Genomic DNA, 26227 nt, shown 5'->3' on the forward strand with positions numbered 1-26227 from the left:
GTTTGCGGATGAAATTCTGCGTCTAATAAGCCGCCTTTGCTGTGGAGACGTCGACAGAATGGAAGTTAATAGATGTTTCATGAATGCCATTTGCATAGGATATTTTATTGAGACGAGCAGATGGATTTAAGAAGCGTGAGAAATATCACATTGGATTATGATGAATTGAAGGTTGCATCCTCGGCTTGCTGTTGAGTTAGAAGCTTGTCTTGGACTTTCTTAAGTATTCAGAATATGAGTGGATGTGGTGTGATGGTGTGTGTGTGTGGGGAAGGGGGGGGGGGGTTGAATGGATCATGTTTGGGAACCAAAGTGTGGTAAAACCTGAAACTTTTGGGGTTCTTTGAAGGTCTTGGGGATATTTTTCAGGTACCCATTTGGATAACCTCAGTTTTATAAAAGTCTGTGAATGCAATCAAAAAAGTAAAAAAGCCAAAAGTCTTGTATTTTTGTTTGGTTACTTACAGTTAACTTTAGGGCTGGGTAGGGATTAAGGCTATCGTGATTGAGATTAGGGTTTTTCCCATCGAAATGAATGGAAGATAGGTACACCAGCGTGTGTTTTGTGCTAACCTTTGATAAGAACATTCTTTGCACATAGAGAATGCAGTGTGTCCATATGCTCATCAGAAGAAAAATCTGGCATCTCAGCTGGGCCGCTTTTTGCCCTGATAAATTTCCGGTCTTTTCCACAGCTGACTCCCATTGGTTTGGCTGAGCCTCCGGTTCTCAATGATTTCATGGAGCCAGATGTTTCCGCAAATAGTAGGATTCTCAGCTTGAGATAAGGGAGCGAATGTTCAGTCCAATTTTTCTTCACCAAATGCAGAATTACCCAGGAAAGACTGGGAAGAATCACCGAAGATGTTCGTTTTGTACGAGTTCACCATGGGTTTTCTTATCGGTGTGACGAAGCAAACACTCAGCAATGTGAGCCTGCAATCAAAGGCATGCTGGATTCAGCCGCTAGCTATGTTGTTTTTTTTTTGTCCTCAAAGATTATTTTCATCTCCTTTACACCCTCCCCCAACCTAAGTAATCTTGTATTGCTGGATTTGTGAATGGGGCCTACAGTTTTCACTGGTTAAGGAACTGGAGCTTAATTGTTATGGAGTCCTGATTTTGAGGAGCCCGAGTTTTCATCAATTACCTAGCATGCTTTGGTCTTTGTTTATGCCAGTTTTTGAAAAATCATTATGAAAATGTTCGGTTTTTGTGGCTTAAAGGTTGTCAGTCTAACATCACACCGAATCTCTTGGACAGAAAGGTTCTCTGTACAAATGTGACATTAAACACCATTTCCTACACTTGGCTTTAAAAAAGACGAGATAAATAATAGTAAATATTATAATTAGCGGCCTTCTCATGGTTAAAATTCATGTGCTGACAATGTTCCGATGTGTGATACCTAACATCTGGGGCTCCAACATACATGGCTTTGCCATCCTTGGCTGCTTAATCACCTGTCAGAAAGTCTGAAATGAAGATTGGGGGGGGGGGCTGGGGGTGCACCCTGGAGACAGGCAAGCATTTGCTGGGGTGGCCTGTCTCTAGATCTTATTCTGCCACTGGGATCGGAAACCCTTACTAATCCTGTTAACAATCATGGGAGGTGACCTGGGTGGTCAGCCACGCCCCCTCGCCAAAGATCCTCTGCGTCTGTGTTTCAGAGTGACACCCGTACGCGTGTGGACCTCCCGTGCTCTCTCCCGTTATCCCAACACATGCCGGATTCGGGCTGTTCAGGAGCTTTTGTCTGTGTATTTGTGCTACGGTGCTCCACTGCGCCCCTAGTGGTCTTGCTATACCTCTGCGCCCTTCAGGACAGTGTCAGTGGCGCCATGCTGTTTATCACAGACGGCTGTTGAGTTACACTCCACCTGCCTGTTTCTCCTGCTCCGCTGCAGATAAACCTGCAATACGCATGTGACGTGTCTTTTTTTTGTCAGTTAACACTGGGGTCTTCAGTGTGAACGTTTCAGTAGTCACTTTCTCTTGAGTTATTGGCATTTACAGGCTCTAGAGCTCGTTCCTGCATTAATTATGTCCATCCTCTCGTTAATTAACACTGTCGGGCTTAACCTGTAGTGCATCATGGATTTAGTCCCCAAAACATCTCACACATTGTCCCCCACTTCACATTTTATCAGGACGTTTTCTGTGATACCACAGACTGGGTGGAGCACTTCAGTGAAATCTATCTCTTTCCACCTCCCCCTTCTCAAAATCTCTCTGCTTTGTTCACGGTGAGCAGATGTAAGGCAGCCGGCCGATTAGCTGGCCCTGCTGACGAGACCCCTAAAGAACATGATTTCAGAGCGCAGGCTACAGCCACACGACGGCCACCGGGGCGGTCCCTGTGCCAGAGCGGATGTGGCACGCAAGGTGACACGCCGCCAGGTGGGTGTCTGCCACACCACAAACGGGCACTCAGACTTTCACACAGATGGGGGAGGGGCGGACCGGCTGGCTGTGAAACAAAATGAGGTGCTTATATTGCTTTAAAGACGCTCTTGCTCCCCAAAGGCTCCCTGTCCTTTGTCACGAAGGCGACCATCATGCTTTGGATTTACAGAGATCTTGTAATTCCAACCAACATGATGAGATTTTATTTTTTTATGTACAACCTTCTGTCAAAGAACAAACCCTCAATCTTTACCCTACCCTGCTCTTCAGCGTTCAGTAACCCCCCCATCTTATGGCTATGTACAGTCTTATCAGATTGTTAGGTTATTCAGCAAACCTGAATTTCTGTACTGTTAGGCACATTCTGCAATCATGACGTGCTCTTGGGGTCTCTGAGTGATTAATTACTCTGGTCATTTTGCTGTAGAACACGTACTAAAGTGGCCGTTTATCCAGCTGCTCTCATTAAAGCCACTTCCTGTTTGTCCGCCATTTTTGATTGGCGCATCTTATTCGTGTGCCCATGTGTTTGATTATAATTGCAAACCGGCTGGGCATTTGAAGTTTTTCAGAGGGTTTTCTGGCTTGCTGCCGCCCTCACGGCATGGTGCTGAGGGGGTGCCCAAACCTGGCAATGAATGTGTGCTCCCACCTGCCCGTGAGTCTGGCTCCAGGTGCGGGTCGATGGGGTGGCCTCTGCAGGGTGCTTGGCAGGAACGGCGATCCCCGTCTCGTGCTGGACCTCCTGGTGACCGTCTGCCACGTGGCCATATGGAAACCACTGCCTTAATGATTCCGTTCAATTTGAGTTGAATTTAATCGTTAAAGCTGGTGAGGGGTGTGGCTAAGAGTTTTAGGCTGCTGCGTGTATGATCAGAAGCTTGCTGGTTCAAATCCTACAGTCAAACAAGTTGGACAAACAAGTTTCTAAGTAGGACCCTTGAGCAAGGACCTCAACCCCATTTGCTTTAGAAGATGGCTGACCCTGCTTTCTCAGTACATTGCTTTTGATAAAAGCATCAGATAAAATGTTAAATATGAGGTGTGTTTAATTTGTAGCTGTGGATGTGTGTCTATTGCGAGGCGGATGTGTGTTGAGAAGAGGTGCTTTTAAATTGGTCTGAAGGGTGGGGGTTGTTATCTGCATGCAGCATGATGTTGCATCTGTCATGATGATGGGGGGGCTGGAATGCAGATGTAGGATGAAGCTGGCAGCCCTGGGGGGGTCAAACCATCAGCACTGACAGCAGCTGCCAGGATGCACGTGGGGGTTCCCCACAGGTTGTCCAGAACATACAGCTGCTGTCACACAGGTTGAACAGAGAACATGTGATGAACAGTTGGGTTTGGTTTTAATAATTATTTAACTTTGAAGATTGAGCTTTTCACAGCTGTGTTTGGGCTGAGAGCACTATGCCGGTGGATTGATTGGTACAGTGCGGTCTGCGCTTCTGTTGTGGAACTCAGTAGGCTTGGGGTCTTGCCGTTCTCGCTGCCGGACAGCCTGAAATCGCTGCTGTGCTCACGCCTCTGAAGCCTCCTGCTTAGCGGAGCGGCTGAACATGTCGAGATGGCCGTTAGGCAGAGCTCCGGATCACACGGGGACTGAAAAACGTTTGCCTCATGTTCTGTTTCCGTCTGACTTTAGACAGGCCTGTTTTCGTTTACTGACAGGGAATCAGTCTTCCTGTACTTCCATCTCCTGGCACTTGAGCAGTAATGTAAATGTCGCCCAGGACCTGGTGAGTTTACTCAGGATGACCTGTTATGATCTAAGAGTTGTTATCATTTAATAACTCCTGGTGAACCCTGTACATGAATGGTCCTTAAGATCTAGGCATGGTCTAGATGTTCCCCAGTATGTCTGAACCAAGATATAGACTGCCTGGTATGTTATATAAGGTGTTTCCTGTATGCGGAGGAAATCCAAGATGGAGAGCTTTGGTTTTGAAGGCCGCTGGCGATGTTGGGCTTCCAAGCCACTTGTCTGAAGGTTTCTCGGGATTCTTCCACAGCCACCCTTCGATCCTGGACCACTCACCCCCAAAAAAAGACACCACCTCCCAAATTAATCTGCGCCTTTACTCGCCACTTCTTCTCGTAGTTATCTTGTCTATGTTCGTTTCCAGAATCCCTTTTATCCTTGGAGGAGCTTTTCACAGGCTGCCTATAGGCACAGAGAGAAAGACCCGCATTCAGAGATAATGCATCTCTCGCTGCTGTCACAAAGGCCTTGGTATTTCCATTTTTCCATAATATCCGGAGGAATATGCTTCTTACTCTGACAGTAAGCGTAGGAGTCGGGACTCTTGATGGAAGGTGTGCCACTGATTATTGTCATTTGTTTCTTCCTGTGGATACATCTCTGTGAAAAGAGCAGCAAGTAGAATAGCTTGGGATTTGGACTTTGTTGTCTGGGGGGACTCTGGTGCATAACCATAATAAAGTTAGTTACTCAATGTAAGTTGGTGAAATATTCCTTCCTTCCTTCCTTCCTTCCTTCCTTCCTTCCTTCCTTCAGTCATTCATTCAGTTATTCATCCATCTGTTTTCCTGTGCAAGATCGTGGAGCCCATCCTGCAAGCAACGGGCGCTAGGCTAGAAATATTCACATGTAAAATAATTTTTACGATGTCATGCTCTCCCAAATACCCCAAAATATCTGCAGTGGTGTCTGCTTCACTCCACCACCGAATGGAGCTGTTTATGTTTTATTCTCCGATACACAAACTCTGCGGCTTCGACCTCCCGCCTCCGTCTTCATCTGCCGTTTCATCCTGCTCCTGGCCCGGCTCTACGTATACGAGGCCGAGGCCACCTGCAGCTCCAAAAACATCCCCGCTCGGTGAAGTTGGCGTAATCCAGACACTTGTGAAAAGCTGCTTTCTGCCTTTTCACCCCCCACACCCCCTAGACCCTGTGTTTTGATCAAGCATCTGAAGTGAAGCTTGGGGGGCAGGGGGCTGGTGGTTGAGAAGAGCTGGAGAAGAAATTTAATTACATTAGAAGCGGTACTAGCAAGCTATTTCCAAATGGCTTGGAGGATATTCCTCCCCCTCCCCCCCCCCACACCGGAATCATCTGCATGTGCAATGGAAATGCAAAAAGGCTCAAAGGAAACACAGATGGGGGCGTCGGACCCGGAGCCAGCCTGGGGGGGCCGGCTGGTTACCATGAGCGATAGGTGGTTCGGTCTGGGAATGCTGCCCCCTCATTCCCATTCAGCTGTCGTGAGTCACTGGCTCTTTGTGCTGCTGTTCCGGTGCGGATTTCAGCTCACCGACGACACCCTAAATTGACACTGAACCGAAAAGGGAATTAAAAGGCATTTTAATAGTTTTATTACTGTTGTTATAAACATGCGAGTGGGAGTCTCTAATGTGATGGGAGGGATTGGAGCAGAAGATGGTTTGAGGGTAGATTTACTGAGGTCAGGAAGTAGGCCAGAGAATCTCTGAGCCACTAATAATCGGCGACGTTGGTGATCGCTTTGCTCTGCCTGTTCTCCGGGACTCTGGGAATTTATTTGGCAATACAGTCGACCCTCCCCATCGCGGTTTTGGTGTATCACAAGGCCGGCGCAAGAAATTAAGTGAGAATTGACCGTAGTGTAGTGTAGGGTTCTTCTGTCGAGGTCAAGTTAGTGTGTAGGTAATACTTCTGGTTATTTGTGTCTGGACCCAAATACACAAGAAGGTGGGCTTGAAATACTAGTGAGTTGGAAATGGACAGTGCCGACCTCTGTCTGTCCCGGCGGGTTCTGGCTGGGCTGTTGGAAGACCTGTTGTGGGATCCCAGCAGCTGTCAGGCCTCCTGACCTCCCTTGTGCACTCCTGGCTGAAATGCCTCCTTGATACATTCAGCTGGCGGCTGCCCAGGACTGGCTGAAAATCAGTCCCTTCCCTGGGGAGTGTAAAGTTAAAAGTGATGCAGCGTTTTCGGTCCCCAGCTTCTGTTTGCGTCAGTCGCGGGTTAAGTGGTCTAGGCAGGGACTGCGGGTGAGAGAAGCAGAGAATGGCCATTTCAGCGCAAGTGGTGGGGGCTCGCTGGATCTCGATTGTTTCTTCTAAGACCAGCTGTCTTGTCTTCGCAATTGGTCCCAGTAGCCGCCTGACAGGCTTGCTGGAAAATCAAGCGACCTGCAGGGAGCCGTAAACTGTCTCTCAGGAGAAGCCTGCACAGCATCAGGCCGAGCTGCACATGTGACGCTGTGAGGGGAAGCGTCATGGTGGCTGTCATGGTTTGTGACGGGCCTGCACCATGTCCGATCTTAATATCGACATTGCATTGTTATGCACATGCAGTTATAGCATTGGACCACGATAGTCAGCTGGGTTATGTTACACTAAAACATTTTTACTTTGTTATAGGAGAGAAAACTCAGCAATTTTAATGATGGTTGCTGTTCAAGATTATCTAGTAACACAGTCTAAAGCTTACCACCGCTGGTTTTGTGTGAGGCACGCTTGTGCTCTGGGGGACAGTAATAATACTCAGTATTATTTTCATCCTTATTGTCAGACTCACTCATAGATAGTGTGGTGTGTTTGTGAGAAATTTAACAAAAATGAGTAAGGGGGAGAAAAGCAAACAAGAACTGGTCACCGAAAGCCTGGTATGGAGATATATATTTCTTTGGGTAAATTTCCAGCTCCTTTTTTGTTTTATAAGTATAGCAATATTTGTTGCAAAAATTTCAAATATCTCAGTGTAAATTTGTCAATACTATTCAGCCCTAGTTTGTGCCTAATTGCTGCCTTTGTTCGCCGGCATGTCCTAAGTAAGCCTCCCTCTCTCTTTTTCTTTATCCATTTCAGCAGCAAAAAATACCTGTGGCCCGTCGGACTTCACTTGCAGCAATGGCCAATGCGTGCCTGCTAGGTGGCGCTGTGACGGCGAGCCCGAGTGCTCTGATGGGTCTGATGAAGTGGACTCCACGTGCAGTAAGAATGACCGGCCCTCCTCCCTCCTCCCTCATCCGAACTTCCGGCTCAGCAGCTGTTGTTAACCAAACGCCTTTTTCTAACACACGCTTTACACACCGTCTGCCGCTTTCTGGTTTATTATGCGTTTGTTTAGATAAAGCAGTGGGTTTATAGCATGTTAACTTAGTAGCACAAAAAACGTAATCTTTTCTGTTTTTTTATAGATCGGTTTAGCAGCAAAGGCTAAGAGGGACATTAGGCATTATGTTAGTATTTTTTTCTTCTTAGGATATTCATAAAATTGTGTTTTTACTGGTTCAGAACTGAAGACCCAGTGGGATTAGTGGTCCTGTTCTCTGTCACTGCTCCTGGGAAGGACACTGGTAGAGCATGAGCATTTTTCATGTTTTTATGTGTAGTGTGATCAGGAACAGCCTGGCGGGATGATCAGTGCATAAAAGCCACCAGATTCCGCCTGAGAGGTGAGGTGTGTCCAGTAAGCTTTAGGAGATCTTTGCGGTGGTTTGTGTCCAAACAGGAACATCGGAGGTCAGTTTGATCTTAATCAAGGATGATTCGATGTTCATTTCCCCCCTGGGATCAGAAAAGCCTGCCTGCCTGTCTGTCTTTTTTATCTTTCATTATATATGTTTGTATATAGCATTACTAAAATTAACAATAAGCATCAGCAAAAGTTAATTGTTTTGACCTACCAACATGCTACAGTCATGTTTGAAGTCTGTCACCTTAATGTCTTCATGTACGTTGCAATGCTGTGCCAGTAGCTGGTTCTGTTCTATAGCAATTAACAGCCATCTGGAAATGAATTTTGTACTCGGCAACTGGATTGTTCAGCTGTTTTTTATCATAAGCTCTCATAACACTGAAGAGTCTCTTCAACTGCCTGACAAGACTCTGCAGCTGCTGTTGACCTCAGTGGGGCGCTGTGCCGTCCACGACTCGCTGTGGAACGCTAATCCAGTAATGACCAGCAGCAGTGCTTGTCCGAGCTGTCGCAAGGGGGATATCACCATTAATGGGTGGTGGATGCTATAGAACTATGGATATCTGTCTTCTGCTCGCTCTGATTTACACCAGCTCTTCTCAGTCCTCATCCTGAGGCCTTCAGTGAGTTTTCAGCTCTATTCTGAAGGCTGATGTTTTGGCAGAAACCTGAAGACTCTGATTGCCCTCTTACAGATGCTCCCAGACTAATGAGGAACATCTCCCTGGTTTCTGTGCTCTTTACAAATCATAATGAATCTTTAAACTCTTTTTGCCCAGACTTGTTCCATCTGTTTGGTCACACTTCATGTTTCAGCATTATATATCTTGTTGTAGCTTTGACTTTTTAGAGTTTCTGTACCAAAGTCCTTCCACTTGTTCTCCTCAGGGACAGCCACTCAGCCAACTTCTCAAATCCGAGCGTGAATGGGTTCCTGTTGTGATCAGTCGTCTCCCACGAGGGACTCTGGCCTCTGCTTTAGTGTATTTGTGCTGCATTCAGACACGTAGAGCTTTAAAATTAAATTGGCGCAGCTTCAGATGCGGACAAGAAGAAAGCGATTCGCTTTAAATCGAGTGATGCTTGCCTTCTGTGGCGCATTCTGGAACATTCGGTTCGGCCATGAGGGCAACATGATTGGGCGCCGTTTGTTGAGAAAGATCACCCCGCCGGCACCGGCTTATCGATCTGTGCCTTCTGCCGGTTGCCATGGGGCTTAGCGGGTTTAGCAGCCGTCTGCGTTGATTCTTCTTCAGAGGAGCGCATTCCGTCTGCTTATAGTGCCGGCATTGTGGGCGGTCATCACCCGAGCGTCTGCCCGTCATATTTAAACTTTAACGATAGAGTGTTAAATCTCAGCTGCTCACTGTGTTTCTTGTGGAAGCTGAAAGTGCAAACGACACAAAGCGCGATACCAAGCAGCCTGCCTGCACTTCGTGATGCTCCTGCGTTACGCTGCTGTTTGACTATGCAGGAAGGCTTGAGTTCAATATACACGTGGCAGGTTTAATTTCATGCTTTAAGCTACAGCCTTTGGAGTGATTTCCCATGTGGCCCTGTGGAAGTGGAACCGGCCCCCCTCCCCATCCCCAAACTGTCTGACACGAGTGTCATTTCTGCCCGATGACAGCTTAGCCAAGTCATTAGAACAAGAAGTTTAATTTAGTCTGTATCAAAGATGCTTTTGCCCTTCCTGAGCTTCTCTGACGGCTCTCTCCCGTCTCTCTGCACAGAACAGCAGCATGTCAAACCATCTCAATATGGCAGTTTGGTTTCCTGTTACCACTGTTGCAGGATTACTTTTTTCACTTACAGGGAGAAATGTGTTTCAGTCCCCCTAAGTTTGGCCTCATTCCATGTTTGTATGTATATAATTAAAAGGAGAATACATGTCACCTGAAGTAGTGGTGGTTTAATCAAAGTAAGCAATGATGTCTTATGGTGGCGTTAGACACATGGAACTTGTATTGATGTGTCTGTAGGTTCCCAGGCTTTGGTATTAATGTAATTGAGATTGAACCACCCATCGCCATGGCATTGTGCAGTCGGGTTTGCTTAGGATGTGGTTCTGCTGGGGGCAGTTTAATTGATGCTAGGCAACTATTGCAAATGGCTGCTTTTGCATGTGTACCACTGGGGTGTGAGCCAGGGCTTACTGTGCACACCGGTGTCTGATGGAGAGATATTTGTCTGGTCTGCAGCATGGCGGCAAAATTGGTTGTGTGCAGCGTGAGTCCAAAATAGAGTGGAGTAGATCGACAGTGCAGGAGGTCTCGACGCTCCCGTCTCTCCTCCACTGCTGGACTGACCGACAGTGTCCCTGAAGACTGCTGACCGTCATGAGCACCCAGGGCCCAGAGATGGTGGGAAAGTCTCAGTTGTAAATCCCAGTGAGCACTGCGCAATAATAAATAATCAGTGATTCATCACTAATTAGATGGAGCCATTTAAAATACCACCGGGAACAAAAAAAAGAGAGAATTATTCTGACAAATTGAATTTCTGCTCAGAGAAAAATAAATTTCCCAGGGCAGAGCTGGAAGACACGGTGTGCCCTTGGTGTTTGTCATTTTTAATATGATGAGACATCAACAAAGTTCTCAATGAGGAAACTGTGCTGCATTAGGTAGAATCTGTACACAGGGTTTGGCATTCCGATGTCGGTGGGACTTGTAAAGAGAAGCGGTTTTATGAAGGTGGATCACAGCCTGGGTACGAGTGACGATTCACACAGATCCAGCTGAATTCCTCTCTTGCTGCGGTGCTGTACCAACCCTGAAAATAGGGCGTCCGCCTTTTGTTTCTCCTGTATAAATTTACACTGTGAAGGAGGCAGGCAGGCAGGCCACCCCCACCCCCACCCCCACACCCCCCGTGCATATGCTGCTTTGTGCTCCACACACTAGGCATCTCCTCACCACACATTACGCGTCCACCCCCAGCCTCGTGCCGTTTCAGTGGCAATCTGTACCAGCCCTGCGAATAACAGTGACACAGTGCTGAGCCAAACACCAGGGGGCGCTATACCAATGATCAGAGGGTTGCCAGTTTAGATCCTGCGGCTGGCAGAGTGTGAGCCCTTCAGCAAGGACCCTAACCCTGAATTGGTCCAGGGACTGGCTGACTCTCTTCTCACAAATGTATGTATCTTTGAATTAAATTCTCTGCTAAATAAATGAAATGTGTAATGAAAGATTAAGCGACCAGGGCCCCACCCATTCATTTATGTCCATTGCAGTGGATATTTTGTTTTTGCATATATCTTTTCACTGATGTAAGGAAACATATTTATTCTTGTTGTACACTAAAGAGGACATGCTGCGAAATTAAAAATAAGAATAAATTTGAAAAAAGATGTCTTATTTCCTCCAAAGACATAGAAAATCACAATTAACCTAAAACTGAAGGACACTTTTTCCTTGGGTCTCAGGAGGTTATGGCATCAACAAGGAGCCCCCTTTCTGTAGGTCATGGTTCTTTACCTGCCATGTTCAAATATTTAATTGTCGCGGCCGTCAGCTGGAATGGAACGACCCAAGCCCAGATGTCACGTGTTAGCTGTTAAAACAACTTTCGGGGATGTCTTGGCGATGTGTCTTGGCGATGTGAAACGTGTATGCGGTCCTGCTGCACATCAGCTGCTGTCTCCTCCCCTTGGATCAGACCGTGGAAGCGTCCCATTTCGGAAGACTTACCCATAGATGAGGGGAATAAATTTTATCTTTTCCCCCTTAGGATCTGAACAACTGAAATCTTATTAAAAGCCAAATGAGAAATTAAAAATTGATGCTTTGTAGTCGTTGAATTAATTCATATCATATTGGAACAGTACAAACAATGAGATGCGTCATAACCATTAAAAGTTATATATGGGGCTGCATATTACTGGGGTAATTAGTACTGGTGGCCACTGTTATGCTGCATTAGTAATATAGCAATAGAAAGGTTACATTGAATTAATTTTTCATGACTATTGCATTTCAGTTTAGGTGTTGCTGAGGTATGATCAATTTATTATATTTATTTGTGGTACGTGTAAAATATTGTTATAACCTAGCTGCTTGGGCACCAGTGTTATTGTTGGAGTAGAGCTTGATTATCCATCGCTGTCAGAGAAGTTATTAACAACCTGAGGAAGGGGACCGTATAGATGATTATTGCTGTTTTCTGTGGAGGAATGAGCTGCACAATCATGTATGCCGTTTGTACACCTTCCCGCCTGCCTTGCTCATCGGCAGTTGGCGTTTCAGTGCTCAGAGGATGACTGCACCTAAACCCGGAGTAAATTGTTTTTAACTGTACTGATGTGTCATGATCATTTAAGGTGCTCTTGGTCTTTGGGGGAGAAGAAGTACCTTGGTTTTCCTGTGGCATTTCTGACGTGGTTATTCCTCTCGAAGATGCCTGAGTGCCCAGTGCCTGCTGTGCTTGAGCATGTTCCTGTTGGTCTTGTGTGGTTAATCAAAGGTCCATTGGTGCCACCTAAACCCACAGCCTTCCCTGCATAGTGAGAGCTATGCAATGTGCACATTTCATTTCTAAAGCTCATGCCTTTTATTGACCATTATCACTTGGTGTCCGCTTAGATAAATAACCACCAAAACACCCTTCATCTATGGCGCGAACTTGGTTGCTGATGAACTGATGTCTGCTGCTGTCTGAAACGGGGTGGCCCTCGGGGAAGAAGTGGAGCGCCAGAGATGAGGCTCTGGACAGATAATTGGCCACCGGATGTGTCCCTCAGGCTCGCTCGCTTTTGAGCCCATCGTCTTATCCAACTTGTTAGTTCCCAGGTCTCAGAGGAAGTTGTCAATAAATCTATCAGCCAACCTGAGCTGTCGACGGACCCGGTGGGGGTCTGTGTGTTTTCTGGCCAACCTACCTGGACAACTGTTGTTTTCCCAGTGGAGCACCTGTTGCCTTTCTGAATGCACCGCTGTGCCCCAAAGCCTCTTTACCGCAAACGCTTGCTCAGGATTCTCCGTGTCAAACGGCGATAACGTGACTAATGTATGCAAGTCCCACTCGACGGAGATCTCAAGCACACCGGCAGTGTCCGGCAGCCACACGGACCGAACTGGACCTGTCATTGCTCTCTGTATCTGGGCCCCACGTACAACAGGTCCAGCAGAGCGTGACGGGAGATAAGTCCCACGAGGGCTGCGCCCCGCATCTGCAGCAACAGCTAAATGGAAAGACGGGGGTGGTAAAAGTGCAGAGCTCGTGCGCTGATGATTTGCCGTGACGGCCCATTTGGGGGGGTAGGGGGGGGGGGGGTGCGCACTGAGGTCTGTGCCAAGATTGTGCCCCCCCCCACGGCCCAGCCCGGATTAAATGGGGCAGGATTCAGAAGGCAAACCCCTGATGGCTGGCAGTGTGTGTCTTTGACGATACGACATCTACACGGGGTTCTCTGTGCGCTTTAAAGAGGTCAGAAAACATACAAGAAAATTCTAATTTCCCTAATTTCCCCCTATAGTCAGACACCTATTTACCCAGCAGAGCCAGGATGCTTCTCCTGGGTGTTACGCACAACAAAATCCCCCAGTTTTAGCCAATTTACTGGAATGTGTGAATTAGACACATCTTGATGAAGTCATCCGGTTTACGTGGGATGATCCTTTGTTTGCCTGCTGCGTTTTCCTGTCTCACAACGGCGGAGCGACGCGGCTGTTCGGCGCGCTGTCGGGCCGCCGGATTTCACCGGTTTATCCTCCCTGTCCGTGTCCTGCGAGCCTCAGACGATCGACCTTCCTTCTCTGCCTCCCTGAGAGACTGTGCAGCGGCGTTCATTAGGCTACGTCGACATTCATTTCGCGGCGTTAAGTTGGAAAGCCCGGATTAGCATAACGCCAAATGTTTTTTTTTTAGCCAAAATATGATTCTTGGTGGCGAAAGTGGGCGAGTGTGCTGCCGCCGTCTGTCACCGATCCCGGGACGTCATTTATCGCCCAGTAGGCCTCTCTCGGGCCGCTAAGCGCCGGCAGACGTTTGATAAATCCTCCCGTGAGACCCACGGCAGCCCAGCCGTGCTAAGTGAGCCGAGTGTGCCAGCGTGCTTGGGGGGGGAGAGCCCCCCAAGTAGGATTTAGCATCTTAGGAGGCTGGCAGAGAGAAGGCCGTCACCGGGCTGTGGTATAAAGAACTCATGTAAGTGGTATTGATTTTGAAGCCAGTTTTTGTATTTTAGGATCATAAAATACAGTTGGTCAGCTGATGGTAACCATGGTAATATCACAAGCTGCTGTGATAAGATGAACAGTTCCGTAGCCTGTGTGACGGCGTGGCCAGTTTTGGCGAGGGGCACTGTCACTTTGATGTACTGTAAACAGTTTTTGCTCAGCAGGCAGAAAGCAATAGGGCTGATTGCTAATGGTCTTTGCTAATAGAACCTCGGCATGCTGCCCCTTAACCGGGGTCACGGCCGTGTTACCGGAGCCTCTTTCCAGGCCCCGCTGAGTCTGCGCCACCCTCCTGCCCCGACAGGTCGACAGACGTGCCCCCCGGAGAAGTTCGACTGCGGTGGCTCCGCCAACCGGTGCGTGTCGCTGTCATGGCGATGCGACGGAGAGCGGGACTGCGAGAATGGGGCGGATGAGAAGGAGTGTGCCGCAGGTAGGTCTCAGACCGTGGGTTTGGGGCTAAAGCATGCCGCATGATTATTAAGATTAAAGGATGTCTTAATTATAAAGCAGAGAGCGAAATACCTGCAGGGTTGGGGGTTCGAATCCTGCATTACTTAGCTGGTCTGTGGCATATTAAAAAGCAGCCAAGTTCTGGAGTAGTCCTCAGTGATGGCTGATGATGTTTAGCGCCCTGTTTTTCTTGGAAATGCAGATTGGGGGCCCCAAATCCACGGGGCCCATCCCTCAGTTGACCACAGCCGGAAGAGGGTAAATGGCAGGGGCACCCGGCTCTTCATTAAAGAGGCATGGTTGATACGTGGGTCTCTGTGAAACGTCCACAGATAATTAGCGTCTTTTCTGGGACTTTCTTCAGAACGGCAGGTCGGTAGGGTATTTCCACTCCATCTGCTGGAAAGGCGGCATTGATTTTTTTCTCTTTTATCTCTTTTTTTTCTTTCCCTTTGGCCCCTGACCCATGCGATTACACACCTCTGGAGTCGGACACAGAGGCTTTGGATCTCCATCTCTCGTGGGTCAGCCAGTCCCCGCTCTCATCTCCTGGCCTCTAATGAGGCAGTAGCCGGACCGGCCTCTTACAGTTACCAGTTCGTGCAGCACTCCTGACTGGCGGCGGAGGAGCGCAGGCTGCCCGCTTGTCTGGGTGACCTAAGTCCCGTATTAGTCTGGCTGGCCAGCGCCCCCAAGTGGAGGGATGCTGCTGCACTGAGGGGCGTCGCTCATGTGGTGTTTATGCTAACTGCAGGCATACCAGCCAAACTGCGAAGCCGTGTTTCCCGTAGTGTTGGGGATTATAGCACGCGGCCGATTATGGGCCAGGTTCCTGCTGGAGACCCTACCGGATGCCCTTAGGTTACCCCTTAGGTTACCCCTTAGGTTACCCTGAGCAGCTCATGCTTATTAGACCTATTGGTCTGCAAACCTCAGTCCTCTTAAGGCTGCCGGAGCCACACGGGGATGTTGGCACATGTTAGCTTTAATTGCCCTTGCTTTTACTCACACCCCTGGCTTGTGGTGCTGGGAGTTTCTTAATCACGTGATCCTGTTTTGGCCAATCAGATAAGCCGTCTCTGCGGCCATAACTGTGCTCATCGCTGAGGGGGTTTTCCACATCATTTCCTCTTGTGGAAGCACTTATTTCTCCCAACGTTGGCAATTTTGCAGAAAAATGAGCAGGGTCGGCGAGTGCAGCAGAGCGGCGTGGGGGTGCTGTCTTCCCATGGACTGCTGCTGCCCTGCTCTAATCCACCGCTTCTTCAGAGAGTGTAAACAAATCGATTTAGAGGAAAGACGGGAAGAAATGAGAAGCAGTGGCTCATTTTTTGCTGGGGTAAGGCTGTTTGCAGTCTTTGCGCCCCCACCATGTGGACACACCTCCTTCCTGAATGTGTGTGGGGACACTGTCACACCTGCATCTGAAATTAGCTTAGCACTTAGCATCTTTTACCTCCAAAATCCACAAGATCTCACTCCTTTTATACCAGAAGTTTCTCCAAGGTCCTGATCTTCAGCTCCTTTCATTATTTTCCTTTAAGAAAATTAATTTGTGGTCAAAAAAGTTAGGCATTATATTCATAAGCTGAGGCAATAAACTAATGCAGGTACACAGAAAGGGTAGATCTGAACAATATAATATAACCTGCGGTGGAATGTGTAATGAAACCTTATAGCAGCGTAAACTGTGTCTGCTAATCGCAGTATCGAGCCGGGAATTCATAGCAGTGATACCTCAGCGCCGACGATGAAGGCAGTGGGGTTCGTGGCAGTGATACCTCAGCGCCGACGGTGAAGGCAGTGGCGTCCGTGGCAGTGATACCTCAGCGCCGACGGTGAAGGCAGTGGGGTTCGTGGCAGTGATACCTCAGCGCCGATGATGAAGGCAGTGGGGTTCGTGGCAGTGATACCTCAGCGCCGACGATGAAGGCAGTGGGGTTCGTGGCAGTGATACCTCAGCGCTGACGGTGAAGGCAGTGGCGTCCGTGGCAGTGATACCTCAGCGCCGACGGTGAAGGCAGTGGCGTCCGTGGCAGTGATACCTCAGCGCCGACGGTGAAGGCAGTGGCGTTCGTGGCAGTGATACCTCAGCGCCGACGGTGAAGGCAGTGGCGTTCGTGGCAGTGATACCTCAGCGCCGACGGTGAAGGCAGTGGCGTTCGTGGCGGTGATACCTCAGCGCCGACGGTGAAGGCAGTGGCGTTCGTGGCGGTGATACCTCAGCGCCGACGGTGAAGGCAGTGGCGTTCGTGGCGGTGATACCTCAGCGCCGACGGTGAAGGCAGTGGCGTTCGTGGCGGTGATATCAGTGTACTGATTTATGCTGTGTGATGTGAGACTCTAATAAGAGGCCTTTGCTCTTTAATGTGAGGTAATAAGCTGGCAAAAGGTGGAATTATGAAGCGCCCCCTGGTGTCCTGACACATACATTACGGTGCCTAGTCACAAAGGATCTGCACACCGATGATGAATCTCAAGCCAGTCAGTGCCGTTAATAGCTCAGTATATCACGCCTGCATTCCTGTGCACTGTAGCTGTATTCAGACCTGTGTGCCTCTGCTGTATGCGTGAAGGCAGACGTTAATAAAATGAAATGTTTTCTTCACTCTGCCTAGTGATGTATGCATTACAGATGAAGTTGTTACAGAAAAGGCAGTAAAGGAAATGGATCTGGAATTAGCTAAATTAGCCTTTGGCAGCCGGCGTTGCGTAGGTTGGCTATGAGGAGTAGTGTTTGATGTAAACTCGCTCGAGTTAGAATAAGTATGTGTGCAAACGCTTATGTGCCCCCGGCGAAGTTTTGCCCTATAGGGGGCGACAAAAGAGACCATGTGTATCTAGGAACTTGTGACCCCTCGCTGGAAGAACAGCCAATTGCAGTAGTGCCCCAGCCCCCATCCTTGAGACAACCCTGTGCCTAATTTATGTGGTTTTTTTAAATTAATCGTGTCTGTTAATTGACTAATCCAAATGTTGAATTATACATGTGGAGTTCAGCTGCAGAGCTCCTGATTAGCATAAAATGTCCCTTGATGAGGCGCCGGTGACACTTCCTTTACGGAAAGGTGAAGAAGGTACATTCACTCACACGGGGTCCATGCAGTCTTAGGGAGAGCAGAAATAAAGAGGATGAAATAGTGATGCTCATCCTGACATTAAATATCTCCTGATTCAAAAAAAAAAAACACTTTTATTAGCATGGTGATTTATGACATGCAGTCCAGAGTAATCAATCTGTTGATGTTGGGTTTGAATAACTGCTCATTACTTTGAAAGATTAAATCACATAGAAAACAAGAAAATCCTGATATCTTATCCTGGGTCCCTTAAGAACTGTGAGTCTTCCCCCTAATCTGTTGCAGTTTTTCTAAACGGACGAGTGTTAGCACTTCAGAAATGAAAATGAACCCCTTTCTCTGCAAACCAAACTGCTGTTTTTTTTTCGTCGGTTCCATTCAAGCTGGTTATGAACATTTTCTTCACAGCCTGAATTGCCTTCTTACTCAGCACCTTTGATAATTAAGAAACTACATTTAAAAAGAGATTTGCGATTAACCAAGTTAAATATTTATAACTTGGAACTGGAAATCCATTTGCTGATTTACTGCTGACTATACGCTTTAGGCTTTACGCTGAGTGTTAACCTTTGTCCTCTGAGTATACCTCTGGCTACAGTGAGGAGGTTTTAAGTTGAATTTCTAAGTGTCGATACACTACGTGTCTGGGAATTATCTCACCCACTGTAGATTTTAACCCACAAATACCTGTCTGTATATCTCCTCATCGGAGACCATATTAGTCACACTGTTTGACTGGTGTCTGCTGGTGTGAATAATGGTAGCAGTGGGAATTATGCACTTAAAAGCAGACAAGCCATCAGACGTGCCGAAAAGTTGGATTTTATAAATATTAATTACAGGGTAATTAGACGCCGCTGGTCCCTGGAAGTCTGGGACTGTCGCGTTTTTGCGGATCGTCTTCACCTTTCTCCCCTGTGGTCCTTTATGTTTTAGAAAATCCTCCCTGTTTAGAGAAATTTATGGGCCCCCTGAAGTAGCATGAAGTATTAACGTGGCAGTATTTTTCAAGCAGCTTGCAGGAGCCTCGCTAAGCGCCGGATTAGCAGAGTGGGGGCACAGCCTTTAATATGCACTATTTAATCACCCCGTGTTCCTGTTTTTTGGTATTGCCCCAAGCTGCTGGGAGTCCTGGGTAATGAAGTTCATCTTGACATAACCCCCCCCTTGGATCTTAATTGTCAGAATTGCCGCCCGTGAGGAGCTTGATAGACTGCCCATAAGCGCCGGCAGGCGTGAGGTTCAGGCCGTCAGCTTTAGAGTTATACTGAGGATTGGGAAGGGCAACCTGGATTGGGAAGGGCAACCTGGCCCAACGCAGTGAAGGACCCTTTGACGGCTGCTGTCTTCTGACGCCTTGCCTTCTCGTCACGCGTGGCGTCCCGTCAGGCCGTTGGCATTCGCACAATGTCTTTACCAAAAGGGTTATGGGAACAAACCCAGCCGTCCTCATTTTAATATCTCTCCAAAGGGGATGTAACTGTGTGAAATATGAATTAGGTATTTTGGATGATAATGCACGCTTTTTATGAGAGTATCCAAATCATGAATATTTTATAGTAGATTTTCCCTTTTTCACACCCCCCGCCTCAGATAAGTATACTTGCAATGGGGCCGGCTCGGGCCTGCTTGATGATCGTTGGATGCCTGCCATTCTGCAGAAGCTGGGGAGACCAACAGAAAAATGGCTGTTCTGTTGAGTCCTGAAGACCACGCTGTTGACTTGTTGCTGACTTCCGCTAACCAGCTGAAGAGCCATGATACCCTGATTACAACGAATGCTACATTTTGGAGACGAGTGGTAACCATAAGTAAGACATGCTGTGATAGATGAAGGCGCTTCATCATCTTGCATCTTGTCAGGCTTAGAACGCAGCTTGGCTTTTGGGCTGAGGGTCCCTCTCTTACCTGTGGTCATGGGTGGTGGTGGTGCTGGGGGGGGGGGGGGCGTGGTCCTGGCTGCTTTGGGGGGGGGGGGGGTGCTGTCTCCACATATGACCTTCACCGTTCCTCTGTGTGGTGGCCTCTACCCACCGTGGCCCCCACAGGGCCTGGCTCGGAACTTAATTATGGCCGCATCTAAACCAGTTTAATCACCGCATCAGTAAACTCTTCTCCAGTACGGAGTCCTTTGCTCAGCAGGCTGGCCCCCAACCCGGGGCCTTTCCTACCACCATAGGTTCCCTCTTGCTGCTAGTGTTTGCTGTCATGTATCAACGCTGCCCTCATACACAACACTTTTTATGGTGTTTGTGTGCAGTAGCATCTCGTGCTACGATAACCAAGTGCCGGTATATGCCGGTATAGGGCGGTATGGTGCGTTGACGGCGTCGATAGTAAGCATGGGCATGCAATTCCCAGGAACCACCACGGTGGTTTCGGTCCACAGGTTTTCCCCAGAAAGCGCTATATTCCCATGTTTTAGGAATTTTGCTGTTTCTTGACCTGAATCATTTACATTAGTGCAATATCCCTAGTGTTGTCATGGCCCAGTCAGGTCGAATTAATTTATTCAATACGACATTAGCTAGCCGAGTCGGTCCCTCCCAGCATGCGACTGGTTGCATGGCGCCCCCAGCAGATGCTGCTGAAACGGGCTGTGAGGCTGCTCACATGCGCTGTTGTGCTTGGAACACGTTTGCACTTTGACCATTTTTGCATTAACTTATTTCGAAGATGCTTCTATCCAAAATAATGTCCGATCGCGAAAGCAGGGCCAGCCCACCCCTAGAACTCAGGGGCAGAATCACACCGACCATGGGATTGGAACCAGTGATATTCTAATCATGGGCTTTGAGTCCTAACCCACTGGACCGCACACCGCTTTAAGCTGTGTTCATGTGTCACCTCCTGTAAGGTTTGGGATGCTGATCCATAGATAAAAGGGCTGTGGACGTTGTTGCTAATTGGGTTTTGGGTTCCCGGTTAACGCTGCTAATTCGCCCTCTCAGACTGGCGTTGGAGCACGCATACCAAACCATCTGCAGCCCTAGCAAGAGGGGGGGGCTCTGTCAGCTGGGCTGAGCTTTCGGTTTTTGTGAGATGTTCACTCAGTTGTGAACTAGGCTGTCTTGGGCACAGTAACCGTCATTCTTAATATTTCTTTCTGGTTCCACAACTGCTGCTTTTATCTCTCTCTGTGGCTGGATGTTTGCTGGAGCGATTCAGCTCGAGTGCCTTTTTTTAAGAGCTCTTCAGTAGGACCTTCAGGCTTATGGTCCTTAACCATTACGCCACCTGCTGTAATGCCAGCTCTGTAAACCAACACCGCTACTGTGTACATTGCGTGTGTAGAAAGCCTCAGCGCCATAGCTGATTTTATCGCTCCTTCAAACTATAATGAGCCATTAAGTCATGGCCTTCCCGCTTTAGCGGAATGCTAATGCCATTAGCGCTGTCATGAAATGGACCGTACCACTTAAGCAGTGGGGGGGGGGGGGGATATGGAGTCAATGAGCCAGGATGAGGAGGCGATCCAGTAACTGCTGCTGCTTCCCTTCACGAGTGTTCCCCCCGCCCCCCCCAGACGCCAAAGCCTGTGGCAGTGACGAGTTCCAGTGTGCCGACCGCAAGTGCGTGGCGGGCTCGCTGCGCTGTGACGGCGACGATGACTGCGGCGACGGCAGTGACGAGGAGGCGTGCGCCGTGCCCACCTGCGGCCCGCACGAATTCCGCTGCGACAGCTCGGAGTGCGTGCCGCTGCTGTGGAGCTGCGACGGCGACCCTGACTGTGCCGATCGCTCCGACGAGTCTGCGGAGCGCTGCGGCACGCGGCGTGCAGCTCCTGCCGTCCCCGGGCCCCGCTGCGGCCCCGCCGAGTTCCGGTGTGGCAGTGGCGAGTGTGTGCGCCTGGCCTGGAAATGCGACGGCGACGGCGACTGCAAGGACAAGTCTGATGAAGTGGACTGCCGTGAGTGTCCCCGCCCCTCGCTGACCATGTGACCCAGGCCTCAATCATTCACACCCTACAGCACCCCCTTCTGGAACCGTGTGTAACTGCATGCTGTAAACATGATATGTTGATAGGAAATTAATAAGATATTAAAAGCTTATTCATACACAGGTGTTATGCATTAATGTGGTGTGTTGTGATACTTATACATATTGTATTATCCATCCATCCATCCATTTTCAGTACCTGCTTGGTGTGTTCAGGGCCGCGGGGGGTCTGGAACCTATCCTGTAGGCTAAAGGCGCAAGGCAGGGAATAACCCAGGATGGGGTGCCAACTCATCACAGGGCACACTCACACACCAGTCACTCACACACCAGTCACTCACACACCAGTCACTCACACCCACGGGCAGTTTGGTAACTCCAGTTCACATTAACATGTTCTGGGACTGTGGGGAGAAACTGGAGCACCCGGAGGAAACCCCATGATTACACGGGGAGAACATACAAACTACATGGAGCCATGCGGAGACTCGAACCCTGGTCGCATATTGTATTAATTAGTAGTAATCATGTTTCTGGACTGAAGTATTTTATATATGAGATGTTATATATGAATGGATCTTGGATTTGACATAGACATAGACATAGACAGAGAGACAGACAGGCCTGGGGGCTTAATGATGACACTTTATTTCTCAGCTTGTGGCAGGCACACATTTACAGCACTCGTCCCTGTGTGCATTTGCCTCCGGTGCTCATTAATAGGCAGTAATAGGTACGGCTTCCCCCTACTGCTCCCCAGTCGTCGTGGTGATGGAGCGGTTTATGATCCCATGTCCCGTTTCTGTCCCTCCCATGACTGACAGAGTAGCCGTAAATGGATGTGACGTTTGTGGAATTGGTTCAGTGGCTGATTTGTTCACCTATGATGAGATGTAATGCACAGCTAATGAAGACTGAAAACAGTAGAAACGATTCAGGGCTGTCCCCAGTAATGCTTGTGTGTGTGCGCGTATACGTCCTTGTGTGTGTGTGTGTGTGTGTGAGCCTCAGGGCCTCTCATCGCTCTCCTTCATCATTCCTTCATCCTTCCTTTGATGTACTTTGAGTTCTGCTGTGAATTATTTGAGCCATCAAACGTGCCACCAAATGAATGTGTTCACTCTCCATCCATCCCAGAGTGTTCAGCCGTGTTGTGATCAGGGCTCCCTGTCTGCCGCTTTGGTTTCTCCCCCGACCTCCGCCGTCACCCTTCCTCACGCCGACCGCTGCAGTTTTTGCGTCTCTTCCCGTCTGCATCTTGAACACCGTTCTCGTTAGCACTCCAGGCATAAATTATCGAGCTATCGCGTGTGCGATCAACGTTGTGGAAAGCTTGTTTTTGAGACTGGTGGGCTGTGCCGCGGGAGAGGTGAAAGGTCATGGGTATCTTTAGTTGGGGGAGTGTGACACTGGGGGAACTCTGGATGGGGCAGGAAACGTGGATGTTGAGGGGTTGCTAGGCAACCCTTTGATTTCCCCTAACATTTTAAGAGTCCTTGAGTGTAAAGCGGAGCAAGGGGGCGGGGTTAGGACCAGCAAGGAAAGCAAGCTCTGCGGCAATCTGTCGCTCCTGACGGCCGTCTGCCAGCCTGATAAACAGCTGTGGGTTCCAATATAATGTGCCCAATATATAAGGTGTCAAATTAGCCCTGTTCGTTATTCACTGTTTGTCTTATGTAGCAAATGATAATCTGATGGCAGGCAGAAACACTGTGTGCAATTCATTACCAGCACACAGTCGACTTTTAATAAAAGTGTCTTTCATTTTCATGAGATTTGGTACTCGCCACTGTAATTTAATTTGAATAATAATTCATACAGGGATAGTTTATATAAAACTGGTGCTCTTGTGTTGTAATATATATTGAATCTGGGAATTTTGATACAGTTTTTTTTTATTTTGGATGGAAATTGTTCATCAGTTTTCTGTGCTAAGCGCCCTGGTGGATGTGTCTGAGAGATCTGGTAGAGGTTCTGTTATTGTTTTAATAATATTCATTTGTATCGTCGGAGGGGGTGAGCCTTGTGCTTGTCAGCCTGCCACAGATTCCTCCAGGCTGATCCTGTTGTTCAGGGTTTTGGGGTGGGAGGGGCCGCCCATTTTTAGAGCGACTGCACCTGTTTTCCCTGCAGCCCTGCTGACGTGTCGCCCTGACGAGTTCCAGTGCGGCGACGGCTCCTGCATCCATGGCACCAAGCAGTGCAACAAGGTGCACGACTGTCCCGACTCCAGTGACGAGGCTGGTTGCATTAACGGTGAGCGGCCATCAGCCGGCGCGGGGTCAGGCGGCGGAGCTGAGCGGCTTCCTCACGCTTCTTCACATCAACACCCCCCCCCCCCCCATAGCCACCAAGTGCGAAGGGCCCCAGAAGTTCATGTGCAAGAACGGAGAGTGCATCGAGGGCAGCCGTGTGTGCGACTCTAACCGGGACTGCAAGGACTGGTCCGACGAGCCGGCCAAGGAGTGCGGTGAGACCGGCTGCTCGCACCCCGCACACATCTGGACCCTCCTGTTGGACCTTAAAAATATCCAGATGTTTACCTAAAGAAAAACACTGGTTTTTGAATGAACACCAACAGTGTGCACTATGAGTAAACTAGAATCGCCCCCCCCCAGTGAAAATTTCAGACTGAGGGCACTTACGCTATAGTTGCTCGTTAGATGATGAACAGAGCGGGGGACACGACTTTAAGCTGCTGCTCCTCTCTCATTACCCGAATGTGACACACGAGTGCCACAGGGAACCCCTGTGACTCCCCCAGACTGCCCACGGGGTCACCTGCCCTCCGTCCCTTTCGCCATCCCTCGTGCTTGAGAGGGTGGGCTCTTTGAATGTTTTTAGAAAGAGGGGAAACCCCAAGTTCTTCATGACAGATTTCTAAAAATTCCTGCCGCTCCCCTCTTGGGGGGCATTGCCTCATTCTCATTTAGTCATTAATGGAAAGCATATAACAACCTTCATGTCCCCTAATTGTTAATTTCCCGCCTTTATTCACGGGAGGACAGATGAGGGTCCACAAAATTAGAACGAGCACAGGGGGTACTGGCTAGAGTCTCTCCAAGGACCCTGCCTGGGAGCTGGGGTACAGAACTGACAGATATAACACCTCCGTGGACATTAAGGAGAAGACAGAAGACGCCCCCTGGTGGCCTGTTGTGTCGGTACAGGTGTTGGGGGGTGTTCATGTAAATGTTGCCCACGATTCTCTTCGCATTCTCCATAAGAATGGACGTTCCTACCCAGCATGCCTTTGGTGTAGTGCGCACACACAATAGCAGGGACAGGAAGTAAAGCTTGTCCTATTGACTGTCACGCTCCCATGGTCCGCCTGGACCTCTGACCCCCATGTGCCCCTCCCCCAGGTCTGAACGAGTGTGCCATCAACAATGGCGGCTGCTCCCACATCTGCACGGATCGCCGAATCGGCTACGAGTGCGGGTGCCCCCCAGGATACAAGCTTCTGGACAAGAAGACGTGTGGAGGTGATTGGCTTTCGGGCTGAGCCCCGCCCTCCCCTTTGTCTGCGAACTTCCGTGTCCGACCTCCTCCCCCGACGACCCCTGACCTACTTGCAATGAGGGTTACCATGACATTATTAATGCGTCTTCAATGCCCCCCCACCCCTCCTTCACAGATATAGATGAATGCGCCAACCCCAATGCCTGCAGCCAGATCTGCATCAACTACAAAGGCGACTACAAATGCGAGTGTTACGAGGGCTACGAGATGGACCCCGTCACCAAGACCTGCAAGGCGGAGGGTGAGGCATGCTGAGGGCGGCGACCCCACACACACTGTCCTTTGGGCCCGGCGCCAATCGAACCGCCTTCCTGTTTGCCGTTCCCACAGCATGCATTGTGTGTGTGTGTGTGGCGGGGGGGGGGGTTGTCATTTAAATGCCTAGAGACTCGCTGCGGGGAGGGGATCATTTACAAAGCGCCTCGCTGTTCACTGTTTGTTGAATGTCGACGTTATTTTTCACATCCCCTGTTTGTGTGCTGCCTTCCCTGGCTTGTTGATGGTTTGATTGAGGGAGGCTCTAATTGAAATCCACATCCCTCATTTTCTGCAGTAACTTTCATAGGTGCTTCGTATCCTAAAAAGCTCTTGTGATTAGGACAGTCTGACACAAAATGGCCGCTGTTTGCCTCTCAGATGGGCAATGCATTATCACATTCATTAGTTACTCTCCGTATAGGGCTCTTTGAGAGAACTGTATAAATGCTATAGCTTTCATTTTCATGAGATTTGGTACTCGCCAAATCTTTATCACTGCTTTTTATTAATGAAGCAGGGTTTGGGGCCTGTTTTCCTTTCCGCTGGTTGAATTCCCGGGTCAGAAGTCCTGCTAAAGAAAACTTGAGCTCGTAAGGTCCTACCTTAGGCTGGATAATTGTGGGCTGTCACATGGACTGCCCGCTTCCTACAGGTATGTTTATGCCAAATGGGTTGAGACCGTCATTAGTACTGGCTTAGAGGGTCCTTTATTTCAGTCCAATTTCCGGCAGTTCAACGGGGTTAACTGTGAGCTTTAGTTTCAAGTCTCTGTAATGAGGAGAGTCAATTTGAGGTGAGTGATGTAATATAACTGTATTCCCATCCTCGTGGATTTATATAGAGCTTTCTAGAAAGTGCCAGCAGGTGATTCAGTGACAGCCTCCTCCTGTCACACACCTTGATGGATGTAAACAAAGTCCCCACGCTCAGCGGTGTGAAACCTAATTTAGGACCCCA

General features: G+C 48.8%; 1 protein-coding gene across 4 annotated transcripts in view; it reads left to right on the plus strand.

Annotated features, from left to right (window-relative positions):
• LOC111847393 (low-density lipoprotein receptor-related protein 8-like) overlaps positions 1-26227 on the plus strand; it is a 94067-nt gene that overhangs the window by 52524 nt on the left and 15316 nt on the right. The window contains exons 5-12 of one of the 4 annotated variants that reach the window (XM_023818524.2): positions 7224-7349; positions 14323-14451; positions 19213-19362; positions 21078-21461; positions 23624-23746; positions 23838-23960; positions 24856-24975; positions 25128-25253. In XM_023818524.2, coding sequence (XP_023674292.2) covers positions 7224-7349; positions 14323-14451; positions 19213-19362; positions 21078-21461; positions 23624-23746; positions 23838-23960; positions 24856-24975; positions 25128-25253 — 1281 coding nt within the window. The remainder of the gene's footprint in view (positions 1-7223; positions 7350-14322; positions 14452-19212; positions 19363-21077; positions 21462-23623; positions 23747-23837; positions 23961-24855; positions 24976-25127; positions 25254-26227) is intronic. The other 3 variants (XM_023818525.2, XM_023818527.2, XM_023818526.2) reach the window with 3 other exon arrangements.

This window comes from Paramormyrops kingsleyae, chromosome 21 (genome assembly GCF_048594095.1).
Source record: "Paramormyrops kingsleyae isolate MSU_618 chromosome 21, PKINGS_0.4, whole genome shotgun sequence".
Classification (NCBI taxonomy): domain Eukaryota; kingdom Metazoa; phylum Chordata; class Actinopteri; order Osteoglossiformes; family Mormyridae; genus Paramormyrops; species Paramormyrops kingsleyae.